The 16,878-nt window shown below is 37.2% G+C and overlaps 1 protein-coding gene across 1 annotated transcript in view; it reads left to right on the forward strand.

Moving 5' to 3' along the window:
* Window positions 1–16,878, forward strand: part of Nudcd1 (NudC domain containing 1) — a 45,912-nt gene that overhangs the window by 1,347 nt on the left and 27,687 nt on the right. The window contains exon 2 of the mRNA XM_048359273.1: window positions 9,487–9,641. Coding sequence (XP_048215230.1) covers window positions 9,487–9,641 — 155 coding nt within the window. The remainder of the gene's footprint in view (window positions 1–9,486; window positions 9,642–16,878) is intronic.

The following is a 16,878-nucleotide window of genomic DNA, read 5'->3' on the forward strand; positions in this document are numbered from 1 at the left end:
CCATGTTTAGTTAATGCATTCAAAACAAAACCCAGAATTCAGTGGCTCAGTATGAAAGCATTATTGTTGCTTACCAATCTACAGGTCAGCTTGATGGTTGTTCTAGTTCTAGCAAAGCTCATTCTTGCATTTTGGTTCATTTGTGGGTATGCTGGGCAGTTTTCATCTTGAGTAGACTTTCTCCTTTGTTGGGAGCCTGTTTTTGATGATTTCAGATGATCTCTTGACTCATCCAGTGGCAGGCTAGTGCAGGCTTGTTGGCCTAGCACATAACAACACATATATGATACTTATTTCAAATTTGTTACTGTACCATTCCTCCGAACAAATCAAGTATCAAACCTAGATTCAGTGTAAGATTATCATACTAAACGATGTAGACTCCAGAAGGCATAAAAATTGGCATTGCTAGTGCAGATCCATGTAATTTATTCCTGCGGGAGTCATTTCCTGTGTATTTCTTTGTTGAGATCTCTTCCAATGTATCTATAAATGCACTAGGTTCCAAATTTGGACACTGGAATTCCCATCCAAATCATAGTTTTTGTGTTCCTAAAATACAGAAGGCTTCTGAACATCTTTCCTGATTTCACTTTAGAACCTTTGATCTCAAGACTGTAAATGTAGCTTTTAATTTTATGTTTATTTCATGACTATTCTACTGCTAGACTGGGAGCGCTACGAAAACTATGGTATTTCTCTTACTATACTGTTCCTAGTTCTTGACACATAGTAGTGTTCAATAAGTTGAGTGAATGGAGAATATTTTTGCATTCTTAAAATCTTGAAGTTTTTTTTTTGTTTGAGGGGAATAAAATTTAATTGTTTGGAAACTAATTTTGTTGACTCTTGCTTTTTTGTTTTGTTAGGCTGCTCTAGAACAGTAAGTACTTCAATAGGGGATCATTTTAAATGCTGTCAAGGGAAGACTGTCGTGTGTGCCCAGTATTCCACAAATTACAGTTTTTGCTTTCTGTTTTTAAATTTTATCTGTTGGGCATAGATAGTGTGCCAGCACTGTACTGTCTCATCCTTTGCAATGCTTCTTACCTTGATCTGAGGTTGCTTCCATAAACACTTGGCCTTGGTACTGTGCTAAGTCCTTGAGAGAGACCCTCTGTAGATCTCCCAAGATTCTGTGTGGGCAGCTGTCCTTTCTGCTACCTGCCTGGTTGTATCAGACTTTCAAATCAATATCTTCAACTCAAGGATTTTGCTAGATTTGCCCTCAGTTTCTTCTCTTTGTGTTGCGGCCTGGAAATTTTTCAAGGCCATAATCTGGGACAGTAGTAGGGGTCACCTTATGTACTTAGGGTCTCTTTAAGGATCATTAGTCTTTATTGCCTGATAGCTAGTTCTTGGAGGCCATTGTTGCATGTAATTTTGTCTGGTTAATTTTACTTCTTAGTTGTTTCTAATGGAAAGTAATCTGGTCCTTTTCATTCCAACTTGGCTGCAAGCAAAAATTATCAAGTATTTTGCCATAGTATTTTTAAGTAAAAAAAAATCCTCTCACATTTTGGAATTGGAAACAATCATGTAGAGTTTTAGGATAGTGAGAAAATTAGAAAATAAACTTCTTTTCAAAGAAGTACAGAGTGTCCTTTGAGTATAGGACAGAGGAAGAACTGTTTTCTTTGTGTTTTGTGTGCATATTTTCATGCACACACAAGTGTATGTGTGTGTGAGAGAGACAGAGACAGAGATAGAGTCAGAGAGACAGAAGGAGACAAACAGAGAAACATTTCAACATAGTGAAGAAAAAGGGGAGCCACGGGACAGGATATACCTCTGATAAGAAGTAGAATTGCAAACATATGTGTGAAAATTAGCCTTCAAAAAGAGAAGAGGAACAGGGAAATCAGTATATATCATTCTTTTTAAAATTATTTTATTGTAAAGGTGATATATAAAGGGGTACAGTTATATAAGTAAGGAAATGAGTATAGTTCTTGTCAAATATTGTTACTCTCTCATTTTCTCTTACTACTGCCCCCCCCACGCTCAACTCACTTTCCCCCCAAGTTCTAAATTGCATTTCCAATATAGTGTCTTGTGAGTATCACTGTTGCATTGGTTCACCCTTTGTCCTTTGTCTCACCATTTCTGTGATTCCCTTTCCCATCCCCAATCAGATAAACATATACAGTACAAAAAATACAGAAATAAAAAATGGTGACAACAGGGGGTAAGCCAAGGGAAAAATAAAATGAAAGAAAAAAGAAATAAGTGCATGCAGTACACTAAGAAAAAAGCAAACCTCTTGTTTTCATATCTTGTAGTTCATTTCTATTAGCATCATTTTTTAAAGTCATATGTATATAGCTATTGAGCTATTGTGATCCTCTGCTAGGACTAACCTAGACATATACTAATTATTACATATGAAGGAAAACAGGCAGCCTTTATTTCTTTGGGTCTGGCTTCACTTTGTTTTTTTCCAAGCCTTTCCATTTCCTTAGGAATGAGGAGATGCCATTCTTTCTGATGGAAGCATGGTGTACATATACCACTTTTTCTTGTGCCGTTAATCATATGCCAATTCCATAGTGTAAATACATGGAACTTTACCAAGAAGAAACCAGATAAGGAAGGGGATGAGAAAGATTAGCTAATTTAATGAACAAACTAATTCTAGCAAAATTATTTGTAATGTTCTAAGTATTCTCTCTGGGCTACTTCCCCCCCATGCCTGGCCCCCAGCAAAGAGAAACAAAGCTAGTAAACTGCTCACAGTTATAATTCTAACCACTCATGAGGCTTACATCTGTGGATTGCAATTGAAGCCAGCTTAGACTGGAAAGTCCATGAGAAATTTTCTCCAATTAATTACCATAAAGCGGAATTGTGGCTTTAGTGGTAGAGCAATAACCTTGAGCAAAAATGCTCAGTAACAGCATCCAGGGTTTAAATTCAAGCCCTGCTACCAACACACACACACACACACCCAACCAAATGAACAAAAAAGATTAAGCTATCACCTGAGTAAAAGGAGGGAAGAGTTGTGTAATCATAAAACTCATCTATCCATAAAGAGGAAGATAAGATGTGTTGTGATCATAGAAACCCAGCATAAAAGTTTCATGGGAGCTTGGGTCTTCCCTGTTCCATGAATCTTGCTTCGGAACTTATTAACAAAATTGTGCTGTTACATTTTAATATTATTAAAAAAGCAAATAAGAGAAGAGTTAACCCACTAAGTTGGTTTTAAAAGATGTATAGGACGCCATGCCACCCACATGTTTGAGTCTTGTGTCTGTCATCCCCATGGCGTCCCAATTCAGCTATCCACTGGAGCTGAATTCGTTTGTTGGTACTTGGAAATCCTCCGAAAGTAAGTCTCTGTGCCACTGTCCTGTTCTATGTTTTTCTGAAACCTGGGACCAGTCCATTCGGAACTTCCCCAATAAATTCATCTTTTTACTTTGAGACTGTCTCTGAGTGGTGGACTCTTGGAGGGATGGGGGATTTCCCACCCCCCCTTGGACGCCATTACATTTGTGGTGCATGGGCTGGGAAGAGTCCTTAACCACATTCTTTTTTGGGGAAGATACCCAGGTGAAGAAAAAACTTCCGGAGGTGTAGGTGTGTATGTCTGTATGTCTGAGCTTGGTTGACCAAATCTGTGTCCGTTTCTGTTTCTCTGTAAAAGTGCTATGGAAAGCACTGAGTGGGCCCTATTTGGTAGGCCTGTCTGTAAGATTGCTCTGGAAAGAGCACTGCCTGAGTGGGCCCGTCTGAGTGGCCCCATCTGTAAAAGTGCCCCGTGGGGTACCCTGTGGGACTGTCTGAGTGGCTCCGGCTGTAAAGGTGCGCTATGGAGCACACTATCTGAGTGGGCCCATTTGAGTGGGCCCGTCTGAATCTAAAGGTTCAGTCTGTCAGGCCTGAGATAGAAGCTGAACACAGTGGAGCTCTCTAAGGCCAAGGCGGTCAAGGGACGCCTTGACCCCCTTCCGAAGGTTCTCATAGTGGAGGGATGTGTTGGTTGTGATCTAACTTTATAGGAAGACATGGGACACGTGGCCTCCACCGGTATCGAGTTCCAAACAGCCTCCCCAGGTCTCCTGGGATCCGGAGGACCAAGGGGAAGAGTGATAAGCTTCTTTAACCATTTTCTTCCAACTAAAGGTATTTAAAGGTCAATTGATCTGTAAAATAGTCTAGTTGAAATTGGGCTGAGACTAGAGTCCAGTACTGGGTGGGCTGAGTCTTGCCCCAGGGAACCCCCTTCCAGCTATATTCAGCCGGAGTGTATTTGGTGTGCTAAAAATGTGTTGCTAACACTAGCAAGCCCTGGTAAATGAGGCTGGAGAATGTTAAAGTCACTTGTTAAAAGTTTTGTCTTAAATCTTGGGTGGTTATTGCAAGAGTAAGATTGGTAATAAATACCTCTTGCCACAGAAAAATGTACAGCCGATATTTATTTTGCATGCTTTAAGATCTTTTGAATATGTATGTGTGTACATGTGTGAGTGTGAACATGTTCAAGATTAAAACTCAGTATGATGTAAAAATGGGTGAGTTTTAAGTTTAAACTCAAGGGTCATCAAGTTTGGGCATTACCAAATGTTTTAAAGGATTAGTGCATTGTTTTAAAAGAGGAACTATAGTTAAAAAGATTTCTAAGGATTCTTTAATTTACAGTTAAAAATGTGGGTATCTTAATGAATTAAGATGTTTGAACACTCATCAAGTTATCTGATTTAGCAAAAGACATTGGGGACTTGAAATTTATTTTCCTCCACTGCTAAAATTTGGGGCTAAATGTCAGAAATTTGGATGTAAAGGTATGTTTATCACTTAAAGAATTGCTTGTGTTTCTCAGTCAGATGAAGAGAAAATAAAAGAAGACAGGGAAACTTAGGACAGGCCTGTGTGCCTATCCTCAGGACTGAGGGGTGATCTGGCAAAGGTGCAGCTTAGCCAGTCCATGTGGTGGGACAGCCATAGGGGGCATCCATTCATGGTGGAAGAAGGCAAGCTGGCACCAAGGTAGTCATCAAGCTGTAAGGAGTAGGATGGAGATAGGCCATTCTGTAGGACAGGCCAGTGGAGGCCTTTCTTTTGTCTCTTTTGTTTTCAGGTGAACATTGGAAACCTGGTGGTGAAAATGAATGATTTGACTGATATTTCTAAAACTGCCCCTTAGGATGGATTAAAATTGGAAAATCTTAAAGGAGGGTTAAAAGTTTATTTACCTGATATAATTTGATTTCTGTACAGTTTTGCAATTTGGATGTACTGAAAAAGCAAAGATGCAAAGTCTGGATTCTAGTGTTTGTAATTCTGGTACACACTGTTAAATGTACTTTTGTTACAATTGTTTTGGGTATCAGTTTAATGATTTAGGTGCTGAATTTTATGTGTGTAATGTGATGTAAAAGTAAAACTATCTTAAGTTACATATAATCAGGCAAATATTTTAAAGTATACTAATGGGAATAGAAGTAAACAACTGTCATTAACTCTCTATATTTAAAAAATGGTAGAATGGACTAAAGTTTCTCACTAATTTATTGGAAGGCTAAATGGATAAGTATTTCTATTTTTGTAATTGTAATTCTTACATTAAGGAAAAATTGTCATCTGAGTTCAAAAGTCTTCATACAGTAACTAGGACTGAAGAAAAAATGGCTCTTTTATTTTTATTTATTTTTATTGTCAAATTGATGTGCAGTAAGATTACATTTTCATACATTAGGCCTTGGGTACATTTCTTGTACTGTTTGTTACCTCCTTCCTCATTCCGCCCCCCCTTCCTTCTCCCACCCATGAGTTGTTCAGTTGGTTTACACCAAATGGTTTTGTAAGTATTGCTTTTGGGGTCGTTTATCTTTTTATCCTTTGTCTCCCAATTTTGATATTCCCTTTCAAAATGGCTCTTTTAAAACCGGCAGCCAGGAGGCAATGTTGCTCCCTGGGCTCCAGAGTTTTTCCAGATGCTAATAAAGGCTGAGGTGTAGTTGTTAAAACCAGAGGTTAGTAAAAGGCTTTAAAATGCATTTCCAGATAAGAAATTTGAAAGTCAAACCAAGCAGCCTGAAACAATGGGTGGCACCTAAGCTCCAGATTTCTTCAAATACATACAGGCTTCAGTTTTTCAAATGCAAATGAAAAAGGTAAAGTGTAAGTGAAGTGTTACAGCAAAAGTTGGTAAAAGTCTTTAGAAATCAAAAATGGATTTCTAGATAATGAGATTTGGAATAATACTTGTCCTAAATGTTTTAAGTTGGATAAAGGAAAATTTTGGCTACCAAAAAAAAGAAAAAAAGATGTATGGTTCAAGAAGTGACCTTTATGAAATTAATGCTCATTGCTTCTTCCATCTTTCTCAAACCAGTATACTCTGCACATTAGACTGAATCATTTAATTGGTGTCAGAATTGAATATTGATATTTCATGTGCTTCAATGTAAAAGTATATTTTAAGAAAACAGAAGTAGTAATAGGTACCATTAACATTGGAGTTGGATCTATCTTACTTCAGAGTATGTTCATATGATTGCCAGCTGGTTATTTTAAAAATGGAGTATGGCAGTATTTTTTACTTTTCTGCCTTGGCCCTTGGCCTTGAACCACTAACACCAGATCTCAGCCTAACCATCACCCAGCAAAAACTAAGATTTTGAGACTCTTTGAGGACTTGGTTGTTCTCTTTCCTATTGAAAACAAAAAACAAAAACGTAGTTTTGGAGATTTTATTAGGATTTGAGCCAAGATTAAGGAAGACTTCTCTGTAAAAGGGTTCTTGTTCAGTGTTTCAAAGATCCAAATTCAGATTAACTCCTTCCTGTCCTCTCTTTCTTGGAAGGGTTCTACAAAAGACCTCTGCTGATATTTTAAGCTATATCATCTCCTGGACACTGCTTTTGTCTTTCAGCTTTTCTGCTTCCTCTGTCGTTATACCAGGTACAACTTTTCATTTCTTACTTAGGGCCAGAGACAGTCTCTGTCTGTGTGTCTCTCTGTCTCCGTCTCTTTTTGACTCTCCTTTCCTCCTTCTTCTCTCCCTCCCTTCTTCCCTCTATCTATCTTCTACCCTTCTCTCCCCCTGTTACCTCCTTCCTTCTCTCCTTTTCCTTTCCTCCTCCCTCTCCTCATCCTCTTCTCTCCTTTTCTTCCTCCTCCCCTTTCCTCTCCCTCTGTCCCATTCTCCTCCTCTCTCTAATGCGGCTCAAACTCAGGACCTCCCATTTTCTAGACAGGTACTTTTACCATTCATCCTTGCCTCCATCCATACCCAACAGAATTAGTACAAAATAGTAGGTTTCAGAAAATAGTAAGTTTGTTTAGATGCACTTTACTATGTTTGCAGATGAGGAGTTATAGTAACGGGAAAAGATAAGAAATTTCTAGTTTGCTCAAGGTTATCCACGTCTTTGCCCGGATATGATAAAAATGATTTTTAAATAATATTATCTAATATTTACTACTTTGAGCTATTATGTTATACATATCTTTTGAATTATCAAGTTTCATCCACACTGTGGTGCTAGAAGACTGGGAGTTGATCATTGTTTCCTCCTAATCAGAATAATACGCATTTCTAACCATTTCTAATAAACACTTTTTCAAGTTAGACAGCAAGTTTTCTTAACTTCTATCAACTCTCATTAAATTATGATTTTACTTCTGAAATATTACTGGCTTTGTTCCGGTCTTTTTCCCGCGCATTGTAATGGTAAGCACTTTTGGAGGAACTTAAATCTGAACACTACTCTCCTGCTTAAATATAATGAATTATTGGGCTGGGAATGTGGCTTAGCAGTAGAGTGTTTGCCTAGCATGCATGACACCCTGGGTTCAATTTCTCAGTACCACATACACAGAAAATGCTGATAGTGGTGCTATGGCTCAAGTGGTAGAGTGCTAGCCTTGAGCAAAAGGAAGCCAGGGACAGTGGTCAGGCCCTGAGTCCAAGCCCCAGGACTGGCAAAAAAAAAAAAATATATATATATATATATATATAAAATGAATTCTTATTACAATAACTACCAATGAGGAAACAAAGACGAGGCTTTTCATGATTAAACTCCTGTCCATTTCTGAGCTTCACTCATCTTCTTTTGTTCTTTGTATATATGTAGCCAGGATGGCTTTCTTTTTGCTTTTTGAGCACAGGTTTTCCCTACTTTTGCAGTTTCCCTTGGGCCTAGAATAAGTAGAGGACTGTATGTGGAAGTTGAAATAATTCTTATTTTTTTGTATCTCTTTTATATCTTTGCTCAATTCTTAAAAGACGCTTTCATTGTTTTCCCCAAGTAGATTCTCACTATTTTATGTGATCTTGTGTTACTAATTTTTTCTCCATAGCTTTACTATAATTATATTAAACTTATACAAATTATGTAAAGTTTTTGTCATTATTTGTTCTCCATTCCCTTATTGGAATAATGCTAAGACTGTGTATACTCAATGCTCATCACTGTGCCTGTTATTGGTGCCTATTAAATATTTGCTAAAGAAATGAGTGAATCAATCTAGTTATCTGGAATTTAAGATAAGTATTAAAAGTAGCAAAGGTAGATAATCCTGGGGAAAGAAGTAAGTAGTTGCAGCTTGAATACCCTAAAATGAGCATTATTTCAAGGTAATGTATTGCCCCAGTGTATAGACATCTATCCATCTATCAGTCCGTCTGTCCGTCCATCCATCCATCCATCCATCCATCCATCTTACTGAAAGTGTAGTTAATCCTAGGTCATAGGCTTTGAGTTATAAGATTTCTTAAACCTTCATGAAAGGTCAAGGTCATTTCAGAGATTTGACATTAGTGGAGAATACTCTTTTGTAAGTTATGTCTGATATTGAAGGAATCAGTTTATGTTTACTTTTATTTCTATAATGGCATATAAAGACATTCTCTTTTTTCTTTAATGTATGGTAAAGATTAATAATAGAAGTAAAAACATTTAAAAATGCATAAAAATTAGGCTTATTATTTGCCCACTGGAAATACTTTTTTTTTTTTTTTTTTGGCCAGTCGTGGGCCTTGGACTCAGGGCCTGAGCACTGTCCCTGGCTTCTTCCCGCTCAAGGCTAGCACTCTGCCACTTGAGCCACAGCGCCGCTTCTGGCCGTTTTCTGTATATGTGGTGCTGGGGAATCGAACCTAGGGCCTCGTGTATCCGAGGCAGGTACTCTTGCCACTAGGCTATATCCCCAGCCCGGAAATTCTTTATTTCTAGAATTTCTCTATTCATATTCTCAGCTGACTTAAAGCAAAGAGAGCTAAGGCATAAAAATCCCTAAATGTTTTAAATTCTATTAAGGGTGTAACTATGCTGTCTTACTATCTTCTTTACACAATGCCTGACACATACATAGAAATTATCTTTGAGTGAATCATATAGTGAATTCTCTGACTGCTTGTATGATTGTCATTGGTAAGTTTCTTTGCCTTCTAGGCATTCTGCAGAAAGGAATGATCTGAGGTAAAACTCTTGATGATTATGTTTATTTCTTTGCGTTTTTGCATTTCAGCTGTGGCAGAAGTAAAACTTCGAGATGACCAATATACCCTGGACCACATGTGTGCTTTGGGAATGTATAATTACCTACACCATGATTCATGGTATCAAGATAGTGTCTACTACATTGATAACCTTGGAAGAATTATGAACTTAACAGTGATGCTGGTAAGAAAAATATTTGTGGCCTAATAGCTTATTCATTAATTGATACTTTAAACTTCTCTTTGTATCTAATGTTCTGGGAATTAAGATACACATGCTTGTACTTAGTGGAATCCTGTCATTAGTGTATGTGAGATTCTATTTCTGTTTAATTCACTTTTAATTTTTTCCTGTTATTTACAGTTATTTATACCTTTCTACTCCCACCAGTAGGCAACTGGAAATTATATATTAGTATTAATATAAGTATACAGGCTATTTTTCTTATGTGACATATTCTCAGCTGTAATAATGAATTTGTCTATTATTACTTATAGTTAACTTTTGCATTATGTACTATTAAGTATGTTAATTGAGCACAAACATTAAGATTTGCTTGGTCCACTATGAACTGATTCTTTTGAAACATTATGAAATATTTGTCATTATCTGTAGGCCCTGGGATAGTTTTATCATTATATTTTTTATAGTTATTGCTGTTTTATAAATTAGTGTAAATTTTTTCTTTCCCTTTTCTTTTAGCTTATCAGTATTGTTATTTATTTTAATTTTATTTTGTTGGTCATGGGTCTTGAACCTCTAGGCTTAGGCACTATCCCTGAGCTCTTTTGCTCAAGGCTAACTTTACCACTTTGAACCACAGGCCACTTTTCAGTTTTCTGATGATTAGAGATAAGAATCTCACAGAACTTTCCTGCCTGGGCTGGGTTCGAACCACACTCTCCAGATCTGTTTCCTGAGTAGTTATTATTACAAGCATGAAGCCACCAGCACCTGGCAGTATTCCTATTTCTTTTTTATTTTTTGGCCAGCCCTGGGCCTTGAACTCAGGGCTTGAGCACTGTCCCTGGCTTCTTTTTGCTCAAGGCTAGCACTCTGCCACTTGAGCCACAGTGCCATGTCTGGCCATTTTCTATATGTGTGGTGCTGAGAAATCAAACCCAGGGCTTCATGTATACAAGGCAAGCATTCTTGCCACTAGACCACATTCCCAGCCCAGTATTCCCAGTTTTAAAATGTTTTAGGTCCAGAGTGACAATGTCTGTCTTTTAATTGGAAGGGTTAGTATAGTCATATTTAACTTAATTACTGATATTTGTGTTACAATTTCTATTTTAGTTTATCATGTCAGTTCTTTGTGCCTTGGTTTGCTTCAGTTTCTCATGTGGAGTGCTTAATTAATCTTTAAATAAAAGCTTTGAAAATTTTATTTGACTTTATCCTTTTTCTGTCAGTATTACTAATTATAATGGTCAAATGGTTATAGTGTTAATTCTTATTACATTCTCATTTGAATAAACACGATTCTATTTATGGTATAAAATTCTTATAATGATGTAATTCCTTTTACTTTACCTCTAGTATTTGGAGCTGTCTTTGAACTTCTTCACATATTGTAAACTGCAGAATGAATTGTTAATGCATTTTTTTTAAACAACCATTCACTGATAGCTTCCTAACTACTCTTTGTTCCTGCCAGCCCTTTTGTTTATTGCAACTTTAGAATATCTTATTTGTTTGTCTTACTACTTTTTGCTTAAATTAATATTTTTCATGACAGAAATCCACCCCCCCCCCCCTTTTTTTTGGTGTCAATCCTGGGGCTTGAACTCAAGGCCTGGGCGTTGTCCCTGAGCTTTTTTATTATGGCCATTGCTCTACCACTTGAGCAACAGCTACACTTCTGGCTTTTTTGGGTACATTATTGGAGATAAGAGTCTCACAGACTTTTCTGCTCTGGTTGGCGTTGAACCCAATTCTTTTTTCTTTTTTTCCCAGAGGTGAAGATTGAACTTAGGGCCTCTCACTTGCCAGGCAAGTGCTCTTCTGCTGAGCCAGATCCCCAACCCCTGAATCACAGTTCTAGGTCTGAGCCTCTAGTGCCTGGCTAATATCACACATATTAATAGGTAATTTTAGCTAAGGCAAGGCATCTGTGTGACTTTAAAAAACAGCTATAAAGGTAGTTAGCACACGGAGCCACACCTTCAACCCCTAAACAAGTATTCTTGAACATGGCCTTTTGCCATGTATAGTTGATATGCTTTCTTTCTACTCTTGTCTTCTACCTCTTGTATACTACACTTTAGCAGTTCTAAACTTTTCTAGCTCCTGAAGCACATGTCTATGTCCTGTTGTTACTAGGCTTACCACCAATAGATAATCGTAAATGGAAGAGTGATGTTGTATCCCAATAAAATATTGATTATAAAATGATGCCTATAAAGCCAGCTTTATGTGGATAGCACCAAGGTCTGCTGCCAGTGCTAGCAGTAACCAAAACCACTTGGAGCTTGGATGCAAGTACCTGTTGCTGTTGAGCGGGATAAATTAAATTTGGGGTGACTGTGTGCAAGGATCATGCCCTTGCTGAACTCTGTTCCAAAATGAGAGTCTTAAAATTATTTCAGATCTTTGGAACTTTCACCCTGCATTAGGTAATGTCTTGCTGATTCCAAGATGCCCTAAGAGCCATTTTAAGTCAATTTATGTTCAAGTCTATTTATGACCATAGTTTATTTTGATCAATGTCACCTCTCCCATCATTCTCTATCCTATCTATCCCCACCTCTCTCACCCTCTATAGCTTGATTCCATTTTCACATATGTACATTGAAAAACCATGTCTTCCTTAGCCCCACCCTTACATAGGTTTTTTGACCATTCTGCAAGTTTTTCACATCTTTCTCTTCTGTTTTTTGTTTCCACCTCTCACTATAAACCAGACTAGAAGCAGCTAGCAATGCTGGCCTGCCTTGCAATTTTCTTTATTATAATTCCATCACCTTGAAGCTTGGTATCATAGGAAGTCCTAGGGCATGTAGGGCATGTAGACAAGATCTTTCCCACAATGTAATATGAATGTCCAGCAGTCCTATTGCCCAGTCTTGGTTTCCTATCTGAAACCTCATGAGCATAATCTTTATTGTCAATATTCCTATCTGTCTTTGTTTTACTGAGCTCACTCCAGAATCAGCTATGCTCTGGGCTTTCTCTAGCCCACATTTCCAAATGTTTTCAACCTTCTTTCAAACCAGTTCCCAAAACTTCTCAACCATATTGTCAGGTGAAATCAACAGCTACTTCCTTATAACGCTTGCCATACCCATATTTGTGTTAGAGTTTTCTAGAGGAACAGAGCTAATAGAACATATACATACATTATTATAAATTATAATTAAGAAACAGGATTTATTAGATTGGCTTACTTGATTGGAAGCTAGATAATCTAGCCATGCTTATCTGTATTTTGGAGAGCCCATTTGCTGCTCAGTTGAAGAGTTGGAAGCCTCAGAGGAAAGACTTAACGATTGGGCATCTACCCAAAAGATTATAAACAAGAACATACGAAAGCCACCAGCACAACAATGTTCATCTCAGCACAATTTGTCATTGTCAAAATATGGAATCAACCCAGATGCCCCGCAGTACATGAATAGATCAAGAAAATGTGGTACATATACACAATGGAATTTTATGCCTCTATCAGAAAGAATGGCATTGCCCCATTCATAAGGAAATGGAAGGACTTGGAAAAATTATACTAAGTGAAGTGAGCCAGACCCAAAGAAACATGGACTCTGTGGTTTCCCTCATAGGGAATAATTAGCACAGGTTTAGGCTAGTCACAGCAGAGGATCACAAGAGCCCAATAGTTATGCCCTTATGAACACATAAGATGATGCTAAGTGAAATGAACGCCATGTTAAGGAAATGAGTGTTATATCACTGTTGTAATTACTTTCAATATGCCATGTGAAAGTAGCTTTGTTTTTTTGTTGTTGATGATCCTCTTGTATCCCCTTTCTGTGATTGTCCCTGTGCTATCACTGTATCTCATCTGAGTACCCTGGGTACTGTATATACTGGTATTAGAACTAGGGAAGGAAAAGATAATATCAAAATCAAGAGATAAAGGATAAAAAGACAAATGGCTCCCAAAGCAATACTTACAAAACCATTTGGTGTAAATCAACTGAACAACTCATGGGGAGAGAGGGAAAGGAGGAGGGGGGAGGGAGGGGAATGAGGGAGGAGGTAACAAATAGTACAAGAAACTGCCTTATGTATCTCTGTGTATCACTTTGACAATAAGTAATTATTAAAAAAAAAAACTAAAGATGTCCTAGTCAAGTTGAAGGCTTCATAACTGCCTAGAGAGGAACTGGTGTGAGTCAGAAGTGAAAAGTTGAATCTGTCTAATGTCTATTGACAGTGGCAGCAGTGATAGATATACTCACTCAGGAAGAAAGGAGCGTGCACATATTCGATGGTGCCACCCACATTCAGGGTGAGTCCCTTTTGTTGCTATTCAGTAACTGATTGCTCCTGGAAACACCTTATGATCATGCTTATTTTATATAAAGAAATCCAAATCAAGAACATGTGGAAAATTCATTATACTGTTTCTAATAGGTTATGTAATGGCTAATCTTGATTGTTGATTGGGTTGAGATATGCCTATATGTTCAGACCGAGTAAAATACATGAGAGGACATAGCAAGAATATAGTATCTGCAAGCCAAGAAAAAAGCCTTCCCAAGCAAGTGACTATACTAGACCTCTGTGGTACTTTTATCTTCATTACTGTGACAAACTTGTATTAAGCTAGCCATTCTATGGTATTTCATTATAGTAGTCCTAGCAGACTAATACAGTAAGTATTGTTTCAGATCTGCACTTAGCATGGACATACTAGCTCTATAACATTAGGCAAGTCACTTCTTGTTCAAGTCACTTCTTTGTGTTTCATGGGAAAATGAAACACAACCTGATCAGTGTTGTCTACAAAATTCTGTGCTATGGACAATTTCATGGAGCTTCACTGGCAGGGAAGACCTACTTCCTACTCTTTCCATATAATTGCTATAGATGAAGCTCTACATGTTTGTTTTCTCCACATGAAATTTTTTAGTGAAAGAAGTTCCCTGGAAATAACACATTTGACAGTTGTAGAATATTACTTCTGAGAAGCCAGGTGCTGGGGGCTCATCCCTGTAATTCTAGCTACTCAGGAGGCCAAGATCTGGGGATATATATTTTTTTGATGGTATAGCAGAAAACAGACAGTGCTAATATCCATCTTACTATCTAGTAATTTTTTGAGTCAAAGCTAGACATGCACACGTAAAGTAAAAAAGATGATAAAATCTGAAGTAAACACTTAATTTTTTGTAGCGATTTTCTTTCTTTCTCTTTTAAAATTTTATTGTCAAGGTGATGTACAGAGGGGTTACAGTTACATACATAAGGTCGTGAGTAAATTTCTTGTCATACTTGTCATCCTCTCTTGACTTTTATTTCCACCTTCCCTCCCCTCCAGCCTTCCCCCACCCCCCGAAATTGCACAGTTAATTTCCAACAAATTGTCCTGTGAGTATTGCTGTTGGATTGGTTTGCCCTTTATCATTTGTCTCACCATTTTGCTGTTTCCCTTCCCTGATTCAAATAAATGTATATACAGTACCCAGGTTACTAAAATCAAATGCAGCGACAACGGGATAAGCAGGGAAAACAAAATTTATAGTTTCACATAGTACATTAAAAATAACAGTGGAAAACCTCATTCCCATATATTGGAGTTCATTTTGGTTAGCTTCATTTTACATGATCGTACATACATAGCTATTGAGCCACTGAGAGCCTCTGCTAGGACTCGCCTAGGTATATACTAACACTTAATTTTGATGAACAAAATAAAATCTCCAGACATTGCTCGTTCTCTGTCCTTTATAGGAGCCAGCAGAGGGCAGCAGTACAACACAGAGTTCATAGAATCATCAAATTTGCAAGTTTTAACTTAGGGATATACAATCTTTTAACTTCTGAGAAATGTCAATTAGGAATAAATGTGCTTAGGAAGTAGGAGATGCTTTAGGGGAAAAAAGTTTACAGTAAAAATTTGTATATCATTTTATAGGGTACTATGGTTCATTTTAAGTTAATTATTCAGTTTCTTAATATTTAGGGTATTATTTCTGCTTCATAAATTTTCCATCTTCCCCAAACTCTCATGTTTGTGAGACTAAGGAATACCATCTTGTAGTGTCTCTTGAACTCAAGACCAGAGGACAGTTACTGGATTTCATTTGTAAGCATGCATTTGTAAGGCCGTGTGTTGGGGGTGACTGGTTTTTATCTGGTTAATAAAAATTATAGAAGGATGCAAATTCTAGCAATTGTGTGTATCTGATACATTTTGCTTAAAAAATTCAAACATTGGTTAACAACACCTATATGTAAGTTGTAGGAAAAGACAGGAAAAAAGGAAAATTGTCCTTGAATTCGTTAATGGTGATTAATTAATGGTTATTAATTCATTTTATTCAGAAAAAGATACTCTTAAAAGGGATTTTTAATGCCAGTTTCTTAAAAATATTGGTAAATGGCATCTCTACAGTTTTGTTTGATCATATTCTTTTATATCTTTATTTTTTCCAGTTGTGGGGCTTGAATTCAGGGCCTGAGCACTATCCCACTGTCCCTGGCTTCTTTTTGCTCAAGGCTAGCACTCTACCACTTGAGCCATAACACCACTACCAGCATTTTCTGTGTATGTGGTACTAAGAAATCAAACCCAGGGCTTCATGCATGCTAGGCAAGCACTCTACCACTAGGCCACATTCCCAGCCCCAATCATATTCTTTTACAGCCTCAGTACTCTCTTCCTACTGTTGTGTATGTGAGAAAAATATTTTGTTGGTTCAAAACTTTTGTGATTGTAACTACAGCTAAGAGGGCCTCAAACTCTTGTATGGAGATGTTTTTCTTAAACATATACAGTACAGTTTAATTATCAGTGCTTTTACTATTTTCACTTCTATATGCTATATGGACATTACGCTTGTTGCATTATATCTTATTGACCTTATTAATTTAACCTTATTAATTTAAGTGTACTGTGTAACAGCATAAAGTAAACCTGAATATGTTAATTGCACTTAGAGTGGGTTTTTGTTTTTTGTTTTTTTATGTTGTTTTGGTAAGGTGGTATTCTAGAAATTGCATTGAGTTTGAAGTACCATTTGCTTAGAAAAACATAGCAAATAGTTTCTTCTCTAGAAAATGCGCAATAGAAAAAGAATATGAAACATTGAAATGGGATTGACAAAGCTTTGAAAGTTGGCTCTGGCATCTTCTAGTAGTGGAGTTTAAGATGGATTATTTTATTTTTTTGAATCTGTATTCTTGAGATTGGGATAATTTCAGCTTCATGGTTTTCAGTGATGGTTAAATGAGA

Source organism: Perognathus longimembris, chromosome 12 (assembly GCF_023159225.1).
Source record: "Perognathus longimembris pacificus isolate PPM17 chromosome 12, ASM2315922v1, whole genome shotgun sequence".
In the NCBI taxonomy this organism is placed as follows: domain Eukaryota; kingdom Metazoa; phylum Chordata; class Mammalia; order Rodentia; family Heteromyidae; genus Perognathus; species Perognathus longimembris.